This window comes from Taudactylus pleione, unplaced genomic scaffold, assembly GCF_031769625.1.
Source record: "Taudactylus pleione unplaced genomic scaffold, aTauple2 ptg000547l, whole genome shotgun sequence".
Lineage (NCBI taxonomy): Eukaryota > Metazoa > Chordata > Amphibia > Anura > Myobatrachidae > Taudactylus > Taudactylus pleione.
In genome coordinates this window covers 998,203-1,013,523 of record NW_028284949.1, presented here as the reverse complement: position 1 = coordinate 1,013,523, position 15,321 = coordinate 998,203, and the positions used below count along the sequence as shown (strand labels likewise).

The 15,321-nt window shown below is 43.8% G+C and overlaps 1 protein-coding gene across 1 annotated transcript in view; it reads right to left on the bottom strand.

Moving 5' to 3' along the window:
• Positions 1-15,321, bottom strand: part of LOC148500725 (NACHT, LRR and PYD domains-containing protein 3-like) — a gene marked incomplete at its 5' end in the record, with an annotated part of 56,558 nt that overhangs the window by 27,111 nt on the left and 14,126 nt on the right. The window contains 2 exon segments of the mRNA XM_088451426.1: positions 2,424-2,594; positions 4,098-4,193. Of these exon segments, the coding sequence (XP_088307552.1) occupies positions 2,424-2,594; positions 4,098-4,193 (267 nt within the window).

Here is a 15,321-nt window from a genome sequence, read left to right as displayed (position 1 = left end):
CTTTTTAAAACTTTGTTGCAAATCCTTTGCAGGCAATTACAGCCTGAAGTCTGGAACACATAGACATCACCAGACGCTGGGTTTCATCCCTGGTGATGCTCTGCCAGGCCTCTACTGCAAATGTCTTCAGTTCCTGCTTGTTCTTGGGGCATTTTCCCTTCAGTTTTGTCTTCATCAAGTGAAATGCATGCTCAATCTGATTCAGGTCAGGGGATTGACTTGCCCATTGCATAACATTTCACTTTTTAGCCTTAAAAACTCTTTGGTTGATTTTGCAGTATGCTTCGGGTCATTGTCCATCTGCACTGTGAAGCACCGTCCAATGAGTTCTGAAGCATTTGACTGAATATGAGCATATAATATTGCCCGAAACACTTCAGAATTCATTCTGCTGCTTTGTCAGCAGTCACATCATCAATAAATACAAGGGAACCAGTTCCATTGGCAGCCATACATGACCACGCCATGACACTACCACCACCATGCTTCACTGATGAGGTGTTATGTTTTGGATCATGAGCAGTTCCTTTCCTTCTCCATACTCTTCTCTTCCCATCACTCTGGTACAAGTTGATCTTTGTCTAATCTGTCCATAGGATGTTGTTCCAGAACTGTAATGGCTTTTTTAGATGTTGTTTGGCAAACTCTAATCTGGTCTTCCTGTTTTTGAGGCTCACCAATGGTTTACATCTTGTGGTGAACCCTCTATATTCACTCTTGTGAAGTCTTCTCTTGATTGTTGACTTTGACATATACACACCTACCTCCTGGAGAGTGTTCTTGATTTGGCCAACTGTTGTGAAGGGGTTTTTCTTCATCAGGGAAATAATTCTTCTGTCATCCACCACAGTTGTTTTCCTTGGTCTTCCGGGTCTTTTGGTGTTGCTGTGCTCTCTGGTGCATTTTTTCTTTTTAAGAATGTTCCAAACAGTTGATTTGGCCACAGCTAATGTTTTTGCTATCTCTCTGATGGGTTTGTTTTGATTTTTCAGCCTAATGATGGCTTGCTTCACTGATAGTGACAGCTCTTTGGATCTCATATTGAGAGTTGACAGCAACTGATTCCAAATGCAAATGTCACACCTAGAATCAACTCCAGACCTTTTACCTGCTTAATTGATAATGAAATAATGAGGGAATAGCCCACACCTGTCCATGAAATAGCTTTTGAGTTGATAGTCCCATTACTTTTGGCCCCTTAAAAAGTGGGAGGCACATATAGAAACCGTTGTAATTCCTACTCCGTTCACCTGATTTGGATATAAGTACCCTCAAATAAATTTCAAAGCCATTGTGTTGGTGAATAGAGGCCAAATTATGAAATTTCTGTCAATGTCCCAATATTTATGCACCTGACTGTATAGAGAGAGAGAGAGAGAGAAAAACAGAGAAAGAGGGCACTCTTCTCTACATTGGGGATTTCTTTGGATCCTTGAGGAGCACCAAAGCGTTGGCTTTGTTTTGTTTGGAGTGCGGACATTGTTACATTATATATATATATATATATATATATATATATATATATAAAATCAATATTTTAACACCACCTCTGTAAAATAACTTTACATATATTACACGTATTAAATTTATATCAACCACTATGAAAGGGGGGTAAAAAGTTTGACGAAATGTGGTTCTCTTTCAACTTTACACAACCCATACCCAGGTCGGTTATGCCACTTAGTAATACCAATAAAAAAAATTATAAGAAAGCAAATAGTTCCTAAAATTTATACTCAGATGACCTATAAGGAAATGACAATAAGTCACTTTTCTATGATTTTGTCTTATGTACCCTATATCTTATACTGAGATGTCAGATATATAAATACTAAGGGCCTGATTCAGACCCGGCGCTAGGGCGCGATCGCTCGCATCCTGCATATGCATGGGAAGTGATCGCTCGCCAAGGCATAAACATGCCCACCATGTCTTAGCGAGCGATCACTTTGTGCAAGTGTACTCCCATTAGCATAGGCAGAGCCGCCCACCAGCACACGTCATCTCCAGGAAGTGTATGAAAACATTGGTACATCGAGGACCATCGGCAGCAAACGCAGTGCTTGTGGTTGCCTTCACCCTACAGCAAGCTTTGCGAGGATTTCAGTGTAAAAAAAAGGCAAGTGACGTGTATTATGATGCTGCCTGTTAATTATGCACGTCTCTGAAACAGCATTGAAAGACTCAGCCACACCTGCATTCGCACCTCCAACCCCCCGTTATTACTGGACTGCCCCTGTTACCACCCACAAATGGCCTCTCCTGTCACTCATTACCCTGGGCTGGCTTTGCTGGGCGAGTGAGCGGGTTGCGATCGCAGTGAGTAGTTTGCACATGCACAGAATGCAGCGTGCGCATGCGAGTATGCAGACCATCGGGCTGGTTGCAAGCAGGTCTGAATCAGGCCCTAAAACTGTTCTTACCGAAGATCCTGTAGGGCACAGGTTGGATGTCTCAGTCCTTCACACAGAAGTTTTATTCCAGAGTCCTGCAGAGCATTTCTTGATAGGTCCAGTCTGGCCAGAGAGCGGTTTGTAGTAATAACAGAGCGGAGATCATCACAGCAGGAGGCAGTCAGACCACAACTGTATAACCTGATGAGAGATGATTTGCATTAGGTCATATCTGATCATATTACAGCCTCACACTCATCATGACATCATCACTGAACATTTTCTAACTTTTTTATCAAGCCTTACATCATGTAAATATGGCTGTTTCCGGGAAGCCGGCGGATGCAATGCCGACCACTGGCTTCCCAACTGCTTAATCCCGGCAAGGGTTAAATGACAGGCATCGACATCTCGACGGCTGTCATTTTACCTACGCCGGGAGACCAGCATTCGGCATCCCGATCGAAGGGATGCCAGGCGCAGACAGCCGCGCGGGGGGGGGGGGAGGGTTAGCTTTAGGGCTCCCAGGGGGGGACTTAGGGTTAGGCACCCCCCCCGGGAGGTTTGGTTTAGGCTAGGGTATGGGGGGGCTAGTGTTAGGCACTTAGAGGGGGAATAAGGGTTAGGCACTTGGGGGAGAGGTTAGGCACCCCTAAGGGAGGATTAGGGTCAGGGGGTAGAATAGGTTAGTCAATACTTACCTTCCGACGTTCAGGATTTCCACCTGTGTCGGGCTGCCGCTGCCGGCATTAACTCATACCAATTACCTGTTTCCAAATGATTAAAGGCAAAATCTAAGTAATAAGGCAATTAATAACGAATTAACACAGAAGATGTCAGAGATGTCACCTTCATTTTATAATATAATTAGTAATAATAGGCTAATAACCAATGCATAAAACTTGTCCTTAAGGAAAAAAATAATAATAAAACAAAGTGATGGTTGTATCTTAACAATGAGTAGAATAATAGTTCCATAAAATATACTCAGATACCATAAGAGAAGATTCAGCAGCTATTTTCATGTGTCTGTACCTTGTGTGGTCTATGACTTGTACTGAGAGAACAGATATAATAACACTGAGATAGATCATACATAAGATCCTGTAGAGCACAGGCTGGATGTCTCAGTCCCTCACAGAGAAGTTTTATTCCAGAGTCCTCCAGACCATTCTCTGACAGGTCCAGTCCAGTCAGTGAATGGTTTGTAGCAATAACAATCATCACAACAGGAGAAGGTCAGATCTCAGCTCCATAACCTAATGAGAGATGAGGGATCTGGATTATTGTCCATATTCCGCCGATGTTGTTATTTCGTAATTGTCAACATGATGAATGTCAACATAATATACCAAACCCATGGTCACACGTGCAGGCCAGTATCATAGTGTCAGAGTGGGGTGGGATTTATCACATATCTACAAATCCCATCTCTGACTCTATGATACTGTACACACCTGACAGCACAAAGATCCGGTCACTGACTACATAAAGTACTAACCATACCCAACTCTGGCAGAGCGTAGCACTGAGAGAGGTGTCTCTCTAGGTGCTATGGGGATCACCTTCATAATTTTCCTATGAGGTCCACAAAGTTCTAGTTACACCCCCAGTATTAACATATATTGCTTCACTAGGTTACTGGGTGGTGGGCCTGTTTTGACAGATTGTTATTGGTCTTGTTTTAAAATATAATCTACTTACTGTAATTTCTCCATCTGACAATGATCAAACAATCCAGATAAACTGTATTCAGCCTGACTCACGTCCTCTGTAACAGGAAATCTGCATTTCATGAAACTGCACAAAACACAGACACAATGTTACTGTAAATAATGAGGTAGTTAGAAAATGCCACCCTCTGGATGATTTATAATGGAGCGTCTCCTCTTCCTCAGTGACTATGAGTGACATCCCCATTGTCTATTAGTGACATTCCCAGTATCTATGAGTGACTTCCCCAGTGTCTATGAGTGACTTCCCCAGTGTCTATGAGTGACTTTCTGAGTGTCTATGAGTGACATCCCCAGTGTCTTTGAGTGACTTCCCCAATATCTATGAATGAGATCCCCAGTGTCTACGAGAGACTACCCCAGTGTCCATGAGTGACATCCCCAGTGTCTATGAATGACATCCCCAGTGTCTATGAGTGACATCCCCAGTGTCTATGAGTGACTTCCCCAGTGTCTATGAGTGACATCCTCAGTGTCTATGAGTGACATTCCCAGTGTCTATGAATGACTTCCTCAATGACAATGATTGACATCACCAGTGTCTGAGTGACTTCCCCAGTGGCTATGAGTGACTTCCTCAGTGTCTGAGTGACTTCCCCACTGTCAATGAGTGACTTTCCCAGTGTCTACGAGTGACTTTCCCAGTGTCTATGAGTGACTTCCCCAGTGTCTACGAGTGACTTCCCCAGTGTCCACGAGTGACTTCCCCAGTGTCTGAATGACATCCCCATTGTCTACAAGTGACATCCCCATTGTCTACGAGTAACTTCTCCAGTGTCTACAAGTGACTTCTCCAGTGTCTACGAGTGACTTCCCCAGTGTCTACGAGTGACTTCCCCAGTGTCCATGAGTGACATCCACAGTGTCCATGAGTGACATCCCCAGTGTCTATGAGTGACTTCCTCAATGACTGAGTGACTTCCCCTGTGACTGAGTGAGATCCTCAGTGTCTATGAGCGACCTTCCTAGTGTCTATGATTGACATCCCCAGTGTCTATGAGTGACTTTCTCAGTAACTATTAGTGACATCCCCAGTGTCTATGAGTGACTTCCCCAGTGTCCATGAGTGACTCCCCCAGTGTCCATGAGTGACTTCCCCAGTGTCTATGAGTGACATTCCCAGTGTCTATGAATGACTTCCTCAATGACAATGATTGACATCACCAGTGTCTGAGTGACTTCTCCAGTGGCTATGAGTGACTTCCTCAGTGTCTGAGTGACTTCCCCACTGTCAATGAGTGACTTTCCCAGTGTCTACGAGTGACTTTTCCAGTGTCTATGAGTGACATCACCAGTGTCTACGAGTGACTTCCCCAGTGTCCACGAGTGACTTCCCCAGTGTCTGAATGACATCCCCATTGTCTACAAGTGACATCCCCATTGTCTACGAGTAACTTCTCCAGTGTCTACAAGTGACTTCTCCAGTGTCTACGAGTGACTTCCCCAGTGTCTACGAGTGACTTCCCCAGTGTCCATGAGTGACATCCCCAGTGTCCATGAGTGACATCCCCAGTGTCTATGAGTGACTTCCTCAATGACTGAGTGACTTCCCCTGTGACTGAGTGAGATCCTCAGTGTCTATGAGCGACCTTCCTAGTGTCTATGATTGACATCCCCAGTGTCTATGAGTGACTTTCTCAGTAACTATTAGTGACATCCCCAGTGTCTATGAGTGACTTCCCCAGTGTCCATGAGTGACTCCCCCAGTGTCCATGAGTGACTTCCCCAGTGTCTATGAGTGACTTCCCCAGTGTCTATGAGTGACTTCTCCAGTGTCTATGAGTGACTTCCCCAGTGTCTATGAGTGACTTCCCCAGTGTCTATGAGTGACTTTCTGAGTGACTATGAGTGACTTCCCCAGTGACTATGAATGAGATCCCCAATGTTTGTGAGTGACTTTCTGAGAGTCTGAAAATGCCACCCTCTGGATGATTTATAATGGAGCGTCTCCTCTTCCTCAGTGACTATGAGTGACATCCCCATTGTCTAATAGTGACATCCCCAGTGTCTATGAGTGACATCCCCAGTGTCTATGAGTGACTTCCCCAGTGACTATGAGTGACATCCTCAGTGTCTATGAGTGACATTCCCAGTGTCTATGAATGACTTCCTCAATGACAATGTTTGACATTACCAGTGTCTGAGTGACTTCCCCAGTGGCTATCAGTGACTTCCTCAGTGTCTGAGTGACTTCCCCACTGTCAATGAGTGACTTTCCCAGTGTCTACGAGTGACTTCCCCACTGTCAATGAGTGACTTTCCCAGTGTCTATGAGTGACTTCCCCAGTGTCTATGAGTGACTTCCCCAGTGTCTACGAGTGACTTCCCAGTGTCTACGAGTGACTTCCCCAGTGTCCACGAGTGACTTCCCCAGTGTCTGAATGACATCCCCATTGTCTACAAGTGACATCCCCATTGTCTACGAGTAACTTCTCCAGTGTCTACGAGTGACTTCTCCAGTGTCTACGAGTGACATCCCCAGTGTCTACGAGTGACTTCCCCAGTGTCCATGAGTGACATCCCCAGTGTCCATGAGTGACATCCCCAGTGTCTATGAGTGACTTCCTCAATGACTGAGTGACTTCCCCTGTGACTGAGTGAGATCCTCAGTGTCTATGAGCAACCTTCCTACTGTCTATCATTGACATCCCCAGTGTCTATGAGTGACTTTCTCAGTAACTATTAGTGACATCCCCAGTGTCTATGAGTGACTCCCCCAGTGTCCATGAGTGACTTCCCCAGTGTCTATGAGTGACTTCTCCAGTGTCTATGAGTGACTTCCCCAGTGTCTATGAGTGACTTCCCCAGTATCTATGAATGACTTCCCCAGTGACTATGAGTGACTTCCCCAGTGACTATGAATGAGATCCCCAATGTTTGTGAGTGACTTTCTGAGAGTCTATGAGTGACTTCCCCAGTGTCTATGAGTGACTTCCTCAATGACTATGAGTGACTTTTCCTGTGACTGAGTGAGATCCTCAGTGTCTATTTGCGACCTTCCTAGTGTCTATGTTTGACATCCCCAGTGTCTATGAGTGACTTCCTCAGTAACTATGAGTGACATCCCCAGTGTCTATGAGTGACTCCCCCAGTGTCCACGAGTGACTCCCCCAGTGTCCATGAGTGACTTCCCCAGTGTCCATGAGTGACTTCCCCAGTGTCCATGAGTGATTTCCCCAGTGTCTATGAGTGACTTCCCCAGTGTCTATGAATGACTTCCCCAGTGTCCATGAGTGATTTCCCCAGTGTCCATGAGTGATTTCCCCAGTGTCTATGAGTGACTTCCCCAGTGTCTATGAATGACTTCCCCAGTGACTATGAGTGACTTCCCCAGTGACTAGGAATGAGATCCCCAGTGTCTATGAATGACTTCCCCAGTGTTTATGAGTGACTTCCACAGTGACTATGAATGAGATCCCCAATGTCTGTGAGTGACTTTCTGAGAGTCTATGAGTGACTTCCCCAGTGACTATGAATGAGATCCCCAGTGTCTGAGTGACATCCCCAGTGTCTATAAGTGACTTTCTGAGTGTCTATGAATGAGATCCCCAATGTCTGAATGACTTCCCCAGTGTCTATGAGTGACTTCCCCAGTGACTACGAGTGACTTCCCCAGTATCTACGAGTGACTTCCCCAGTGTCTATGAGTGACATCCCCAGTGTCTACAAGTGACTTCCCCAGTGTCTATGAGTGACATCCCCAGTGTCTACAAGTGACTTCCCCAGTGTCTATGAGTGACATCCCCAGTGTCTACGAGCAACTTCCCCAGTGTCTACGAGCGACTTCCCGCACTGGTTGAACACCCCAAGGAGCCCACTCTGAATATGCAGTACTCCATGGCAGATCATACAATGGAATGTCCCTAAGCAATACAATAGTTAGGGTCACAAGAATACCAAAGACATATTATGAGCAGATTCAATAAAGTGTGAGTGCCACTAGCTTCTAGCAGCTTTGCTGGATATGTGTCCATAGATCATTTCTGTCTGAAGCCTATAGAGATATCGGCTACCACAATGGGTGGAATTCAATTGAACATGATGTGCCACAGCTGCACCAAAATCAGGCAGTTATTCATAAGTTTTCCATTAAACCTTCATGGGGTATAGATATCATAGATGAGGCATAGGTAATATGCTACTAAATGGGAACACTATAACCTAGCTTAAATAAGTGCTGAATAACATTATAGGTGCTGCAGGCTATATAACATCCTGATAGATGAGGCATTGGTAATGTGCAGTTAATGTTTGTGTTTAGGTATCTCCTTAGGGAGCAGTGCCCTTGCATTCCCTTACTATGAATACAGTAGGTGTTTTCAAGGATATGATCAGGTGTAATGAGTGGTCTTTGTCCAGGCATCAGAATCCTCACTTTTGCAGTGGAGGAACAATTCTGTAGTCAGTCCCTTCATTGAAATCACCTAATATCAGGGCTTAGGACTTTTGACTTCACATTCAGGGGTGTCACCTAACTGTGGGAAAATGAGAGGTTTCAAAATTTGAAACTGAATGGTTTGGAGAGAGTTCTCTGTTCAGTTCCTGGCCTGTAGGCAGGACACATGTAGAGCTGGACCAGGAGTCAAGAGATCCTGCCAGCCTGCCAACTGCGTACCGTGGTCTACGGAGAAGTTCTGTTGAAAAATACACAGTTGAAGGGTTTGCTCCCTCAGGGGCCATCTGTGGCATGCTGTGGGTGTGCCTTCTGGAGCAGGGTGACTCAGCTGCACCTCACTCTTGCAAGTGGAGGACCTGATTAGGCCAAGCAGCCAGGATCAGCAAATCAAGGGTGGAGAAGCTATATTCCTGAGAAGCGTGAAGTCACACAGCCTCCCTCAAAGTTTATTTTTCCCCAGCACAGCTGGGTTAGCATGACTGAGTAACTGTTTCCATTTCTAATACGGATTGTTACTGCTTTAGGGTCATGGTAGGATTCTCAGATTGTGGCTTATACTACTGGAAATTCTGTATACATTTTATATAGTTTGTAGTTACTTTTTTTACATGACTATAATGTGTGCTGTGTAAAACTCTCACTCTATGCACAGAATAAGGATTCCTCTTACATTGTTTCCAAAAGATTAAGCCAATTTGCTACATAATAATGTAACATGGACTCTTGATACTATTGTTACCAACAAATAGAAAGAGGATGATTGCTGAGACTCTATGACAGCTGTGCACTATGGCCCTGATTCAGAGCCGGACGCTCTTTCAGAGCGCTCGCCCTGAATTAGGGCAGCATTTTTTAGAGAGCCAGCCACAGCTTTTGCGAGCGGCCAGGTGATGGTCGCGATCATCGGGCTTGTGACGAGACCCTTGTGGTCCGCCCCCAAATGGCAGGCGTTCCTTCGGGAACGCCTCCGTTTGGCCAGCAACCCCCCCTGCCCGCCTCCAAAATGGGGCAAGCTGTCAATCACAATCGACAGCTGCCCCCGTTTGGTGCGAGACCCGTAGCGACGGATCGCCCGTCGCTGGCCGGGCTCGTGCATGCGCACGCCGGAGCCGGCGTGCGCATGTGCAATGGAGGACCATCGACCCGCTTGCGAGTGCTGTGCACTCGCGAGCAGGTCTGAATCAGGCCCTATATCTCATTGCTAGAAATATGTTTTCTTTTGTATCTGAACAATATTAATATCACTATGAATATCAGTATTCAGGTTCTGGGCCAAATAGACAGCCGCCCACTTACCATTCATAGCTGGTTCTTATTTGACACTATTATCTGGTTCTCATTAAATGTATATATGTTTTATTCATGTTATAAATATTCTTTACTTTAATATTTCTTTTAATCAGTATTTCCTATTATAGGTTTTATATCATTAATAAGGTGATGTTTATTATTTAAGTGTTTTTGATATTTTAAATTGTGGTACTATATATGTGGTCAGCGCTCCTAATTTCCTATTTTTTTGTCTATTTGCTTCGGTGAGACATAGCACCTCACACTAGGTAGCTGCAGTCCCCATATTTTAGTTTCCATTATTATTGCAGATTATTATATGTTATCTGAGGAAAATTACACTAAGCGCATTAGTGTGTGTGATTAATGTGGACATCATTTGCACCCAGTTATGCCAATTTATTTGTGGCATGGTGAGAGGAACAACAGTCTGTCCTATGCGATTATCTCCATCTTCAATCAAGACTCCTTCCACTATTCTGCAGTCTGGACTTGCCATTGGGAATTCATCTCATAATTATAGCAGCAGTCTGGATTGGCTATTGGGAATTACCTCTAGTTTTCATCTATTGGAGTCTGGATTCATCCTTGGGAATTATTCCTCAATTTTTACATTGGTTCCTACCAATCATCATCAATTAACCCTCACCATCGATTCAACATCGGTTCCTACCGACACCATTAATAAAGCCTTATCATTGCTTCAACATTGGTTCCTACCGATCATCAATTAATAAAGAATTACCATCGATTAAATATCGGTTCCTACCGATCACCAATAGGAAAGCCATACCATTGCTTTAACTTTGGTTCCTACTGATCATCAATTAATAAAGCATTACCATCACTTCAACATTGGTTCCTACCGATCACCATCAATAAAGCCTTACCATCGATTCAACATCGGTTGTTACCGATCATTAATTAATAAAGCATTACCATTGCTTTTATCAAATATCAACATCGATTCCTACTGATCCTCATTTGATAAAGCATTGTCATCACATCATTGGTTCTTACCGATCAACTATAATAAAACATCATCATCGGATTTCTTCTATCAATAATCAAGTATTCATTTATGGACATTCGTTTCTCTCTACTGCATTGTTCTAATACATTGGACTTGTATCTGATTAAGTTGTTCCAGCCACCATTGCTCATCAGCTTCCACAACTCTCATCTAGTCCTCATTTAATAGACTATCTTCTCTATCATTTGCCTTCGGGCATCACAGTAATCTTCACATCATCCTATTGCTGTATTAGAAAGTCCTGGTTAAAGCCACCCCAGTTTACTTATCATCCTTATGTCTCCCACGCCTACTCCAGTCTCAACCGGACCCACATGTGACAGTTTGTACTGGCCCAATGGATCCAGTCAAGCATCAAGCACAAGCTGCTAGGTTTACACCTGAACTTGTTACCTGCCTAGAACACCAATAGGCGCCGCAGAGTAAGGTGGTACATTTCATCCAAGAACTATCAATCTGACTGGATAATATTCAAACATCTCTCAGAAATCCAGGAGTTGTCAAAACATCTATTCTAGCATCTTGGGGCATCACTGATCACTGTCATCTTCACATCATCCTATGCCTGTATGAGAAAGTCCTGGTTAAAGCCACCCCAGTTTACATATCATCCTTCAGTCTAACATGCCTACTCCAGTCCCAACCAAACCCCAGGTGTGACAAACTGCCATGGAAAGAAAATAAAAAACGAATAAATTACCAAACAAAAACATATGAAAAAAAGATCCATATACCACATTCACAACTCAATATTATGGTCCTTCATAAAGAAATTGAAAAAATTCTGGCATGTACTCCTAGACAAAGCTATCATTACATTAATACCACCAAAACAAAGAGTGATATACAAAAAGGCAAAAAATCTAAAGTTTTTCGGTCAAATCAAACAAAAAAACAAAACAAAATCACAACAAGAACATATCAAATATAAAACAAAGGGAGTTGTGTATCTATTGTATTGCCCCTGTATAATTCAATGTATAGGATAAGCAAAGCAATAAAATAAAACAAGGATAGCAGAGCACATTTGTAATATACAAAGGGCTTGCAAACCCAACGTGTCTCTGCCCATTTTTCCAAACACCACAACAAAGATCCAAGTGGACTCAAATTTACAGGCATTCAACATGTGGGACCCTTCTGGAGAGGTGGTGACTTGGTCACCATGTTAAAACAAAGAGAAAAAAAATTGTATCTACATTTTAAAAACCTTGTAACCACAAGGACTGTACATAGATATAGAGTTTTCATCATTTTTATAACAATCCCCAGTTACACTCCAATCCCCTTTATCAGCTTTCCTTCATATTACAATTTAACAATTCAATTATGTAGAGAGACAAGTTGCTATAATTATGGAAGCATCCATTTTTTAACTTCCTGTGGACAATAAAGTTTTTTAGAATCAATAAAGTTTTTTAAGTATAAATACAGACAAACGGAAGACCAGCCCCATCCTTGAGAAAGCACCCACTGGTGCAAAATGCATTGGTTAGAAGTGAACAATGGGCAGAGAGCACACCGCACATGCTAAGAGCACAAGCTCCAACATAAACCACCACAGGGAGCCTGGCCCCATGACATCAGGCTTCTGGTGGAGCACAGAGAAGACATCACGGGTACACCTGCTGGGTATCCATTGGACCACATCCAGGAGGAGAAAGAAATTAATTTTAGGTTAAGGTAGGGACAGTTTACCCTGTGACTGCCATTCCTAGCCATCTCCACTGGCAGCCGCCCATCCACATATTCTAACCAAAGCTATAAACATATCATCATTGTAGTTGTTATTTTTATTCATGTGTAATTTTTGTTTTTTTACTAAGGATTGCCCTCTCAATTTTTAGTGCTTGTTTTAATCAATCAATTACTCATCCTAATATAACTGAGCTGCTTAACATTATGTAAGCGTAGGAAAGTTTATTATTATCTTACAAATTAGTGGCAGCATCACCAGAAGTTTATATGAGGAATGTGCAGCGTTACTGGTGTTACCAAATGTTACTCGAATCATTCTTGCTTATGTTACTAGGTAGAGCCATTTGCACCTCTTACCGGGTTTTTGTACAACTAAAACCACATAATAGGAAAACTCTATATTAAGGGGTAACAGTGACAAATGCAGGATTTCTAGAGGGGGTTTCCAAATGCCTGATTTTAGAGTGAGTGTGGCCAGTCCATGAAGATGGCATAATAATTAGCACTTATCCAGCTTTAATATGCGTCATACAAAGTATAATGTGTGTCATAACTCCAGCATATACAGGACCAGTGATCACATTATGCCATTAGATGCAGCAGTAGGGCCATCCTGCCTGAGCTGCATGGTTTTATTTCAGATGTGGGCACCATTCCAGAGCATGGGAGCAAATCCAGGAGTCTGGGGGAGCAGCAGAAGAACCTAGCACTGCCCTGGACATATATGTACATATTGTTCTCCTTATGCACTGGATAGTGTATGATTATATGATATTAATAATTAACCCTATTGATGGTCTATAGCAGTGCACCCCTAACAGTGCATGTTTTCCAGATCTCCTAGTTGGTGCACAGGTGTATTTATTACTGTTTAACACATGTTAAAAGATCCACAGGTGGTGCTGATTATTTAATTTGTGATACTTAGAAGAATATGCAGCACTAGTAAAATTCTATTGTGGTCATGGTGTGGACTGAGGAGAGGGGTTTCCAGGCAACCAGAAACCCCCCCTGCGTTTGCCTATGGGTAAATTTGGTTAGCAATGCCTTGAGCTAATTAGAGAAACTACCTAACTTTGGGAGACCTAGCTAAGCCTCAGGAGCTGCAAAGAAAATTCAGCATTAAATGCATAATCTGGGGTGGTTCCAGGCACTTAACCCTTAATCTATGGGTTAATACCTGTTGGCTGTGGGTTTACTGTATGGGGAAATTGACCAATAATTGAAAAGCTCCGCTATGCTGTATAAATTGAATCTGTCCCTAAATGTAAATTTAATCAGCATTAACTATACGCAAATCAAGCAAAACTAGAAAAAATGCTGCTTCCCATGCCTTATTGACAATGGGCCTGATAAAGAGGTGTAAGCAAACCCGATGGTGCATACTATACTTATGTTGTGTGGTCTGTGCATGCACAGGCCCCATTCTGCGAATGTGCAGAACAGGTTCTGCAAGATCACTTAAACTGCCCACTAAGCCACAGCATAATAGACATGCTGCAGTCTTTTGGGGGTGAGGTGGGTGGCATCATCGGGGACAGTTTTACAAAACAGAGGCATGTCACCCCCATTTTGTAGGCATGGCGGAGCTAGGGTTTGCATCATACAACATAGATTGTGGTCATCCTGACTGAGCTTAGGCTTACTTAGATGGCTGATGGCTGTGACCATCATGATCAATGATTGCAATGGTGATTGTTGCTGCATCGTGAGATGCAGCACTCAGATCTGTGATGCTGGCAGGAGTCATCTTTTTTATCCAGAGTCTGCTATTGCTCAGACTCCATGTTGGTTCCTGAGAAGAGGCTTTATTACTGTACCAAGATGGCTGCCGAGAATAGTGCTGCACTTGTGCTGCTCCATCTTGCTTCAGTGTAGGAGTGAAATGGTGGGACATGGACTTCTCCTGCTTAGCTTCAGTTAGAGTTCTAATTGCCCGCATCACCATTGTGCCAGCATTTCGAACCACTACCAGCTTGTATCATACAGTCACCAGCTGGTGACTGCAACAACCCCTGAACTGCTCAAGATCTACTCCATTGCTAACCAGTGTATTATAGTGAGTACAGCTGTATGGAATGGGATTGAAATAGCCGCCGGTTCAAATCCCGACTACGGCAGCCCGACAGGAGGACATCCCGACGCCATCTGGTAAATACCCTAACCCTCCCTTCTCCCCCCTAACCTTAACCCTTCCTTAGTGGTGCCTAACCCTAAAACTCCTGGGGGGGGTACCCATCCCTATGTCTCCCCAGGGGTGCCTAAACATAAACTCCTTTCCCACACCCTAAACCAAACCCTCCCGGGGGGTGCCTAACCCTGACCTCCCCCTAGTGCTGCCTACCCCTAACCCCCTCTTCCCCTAGCCTAACCCTAACCTTCCCCAGGGGTTGCCTAGGTCCCCTCGGGGTCCCTAAACCTAACCTCCCCATGCCCGGGCTAAGTAGTATACTTACCCGGCTCTTGATGATCGGCATGGCGGGGGTCGGACTTCCGGCATTGGGATTGAGATAGGCATTGGTATTTCAATGCTTATCTTAAGTCATGTGTCGGGCATGTTTAGTTGGGATTTAGACCGGTGGCATCACGTCCGCCGGTCTAATAACTATCCCCAGCTGTACAACACTTACAGTATCTTCATTAAACCATCCGATGGTTAAGCAACTGGGCTGTCTATAGTGTCAGGACATTCTGTTGGTGTGTACTTGATTGTGCCATACCATCACACCTGTAAACACATATTTCCATCAGTATTGTTCCTTTTTTTATGTCTACCCT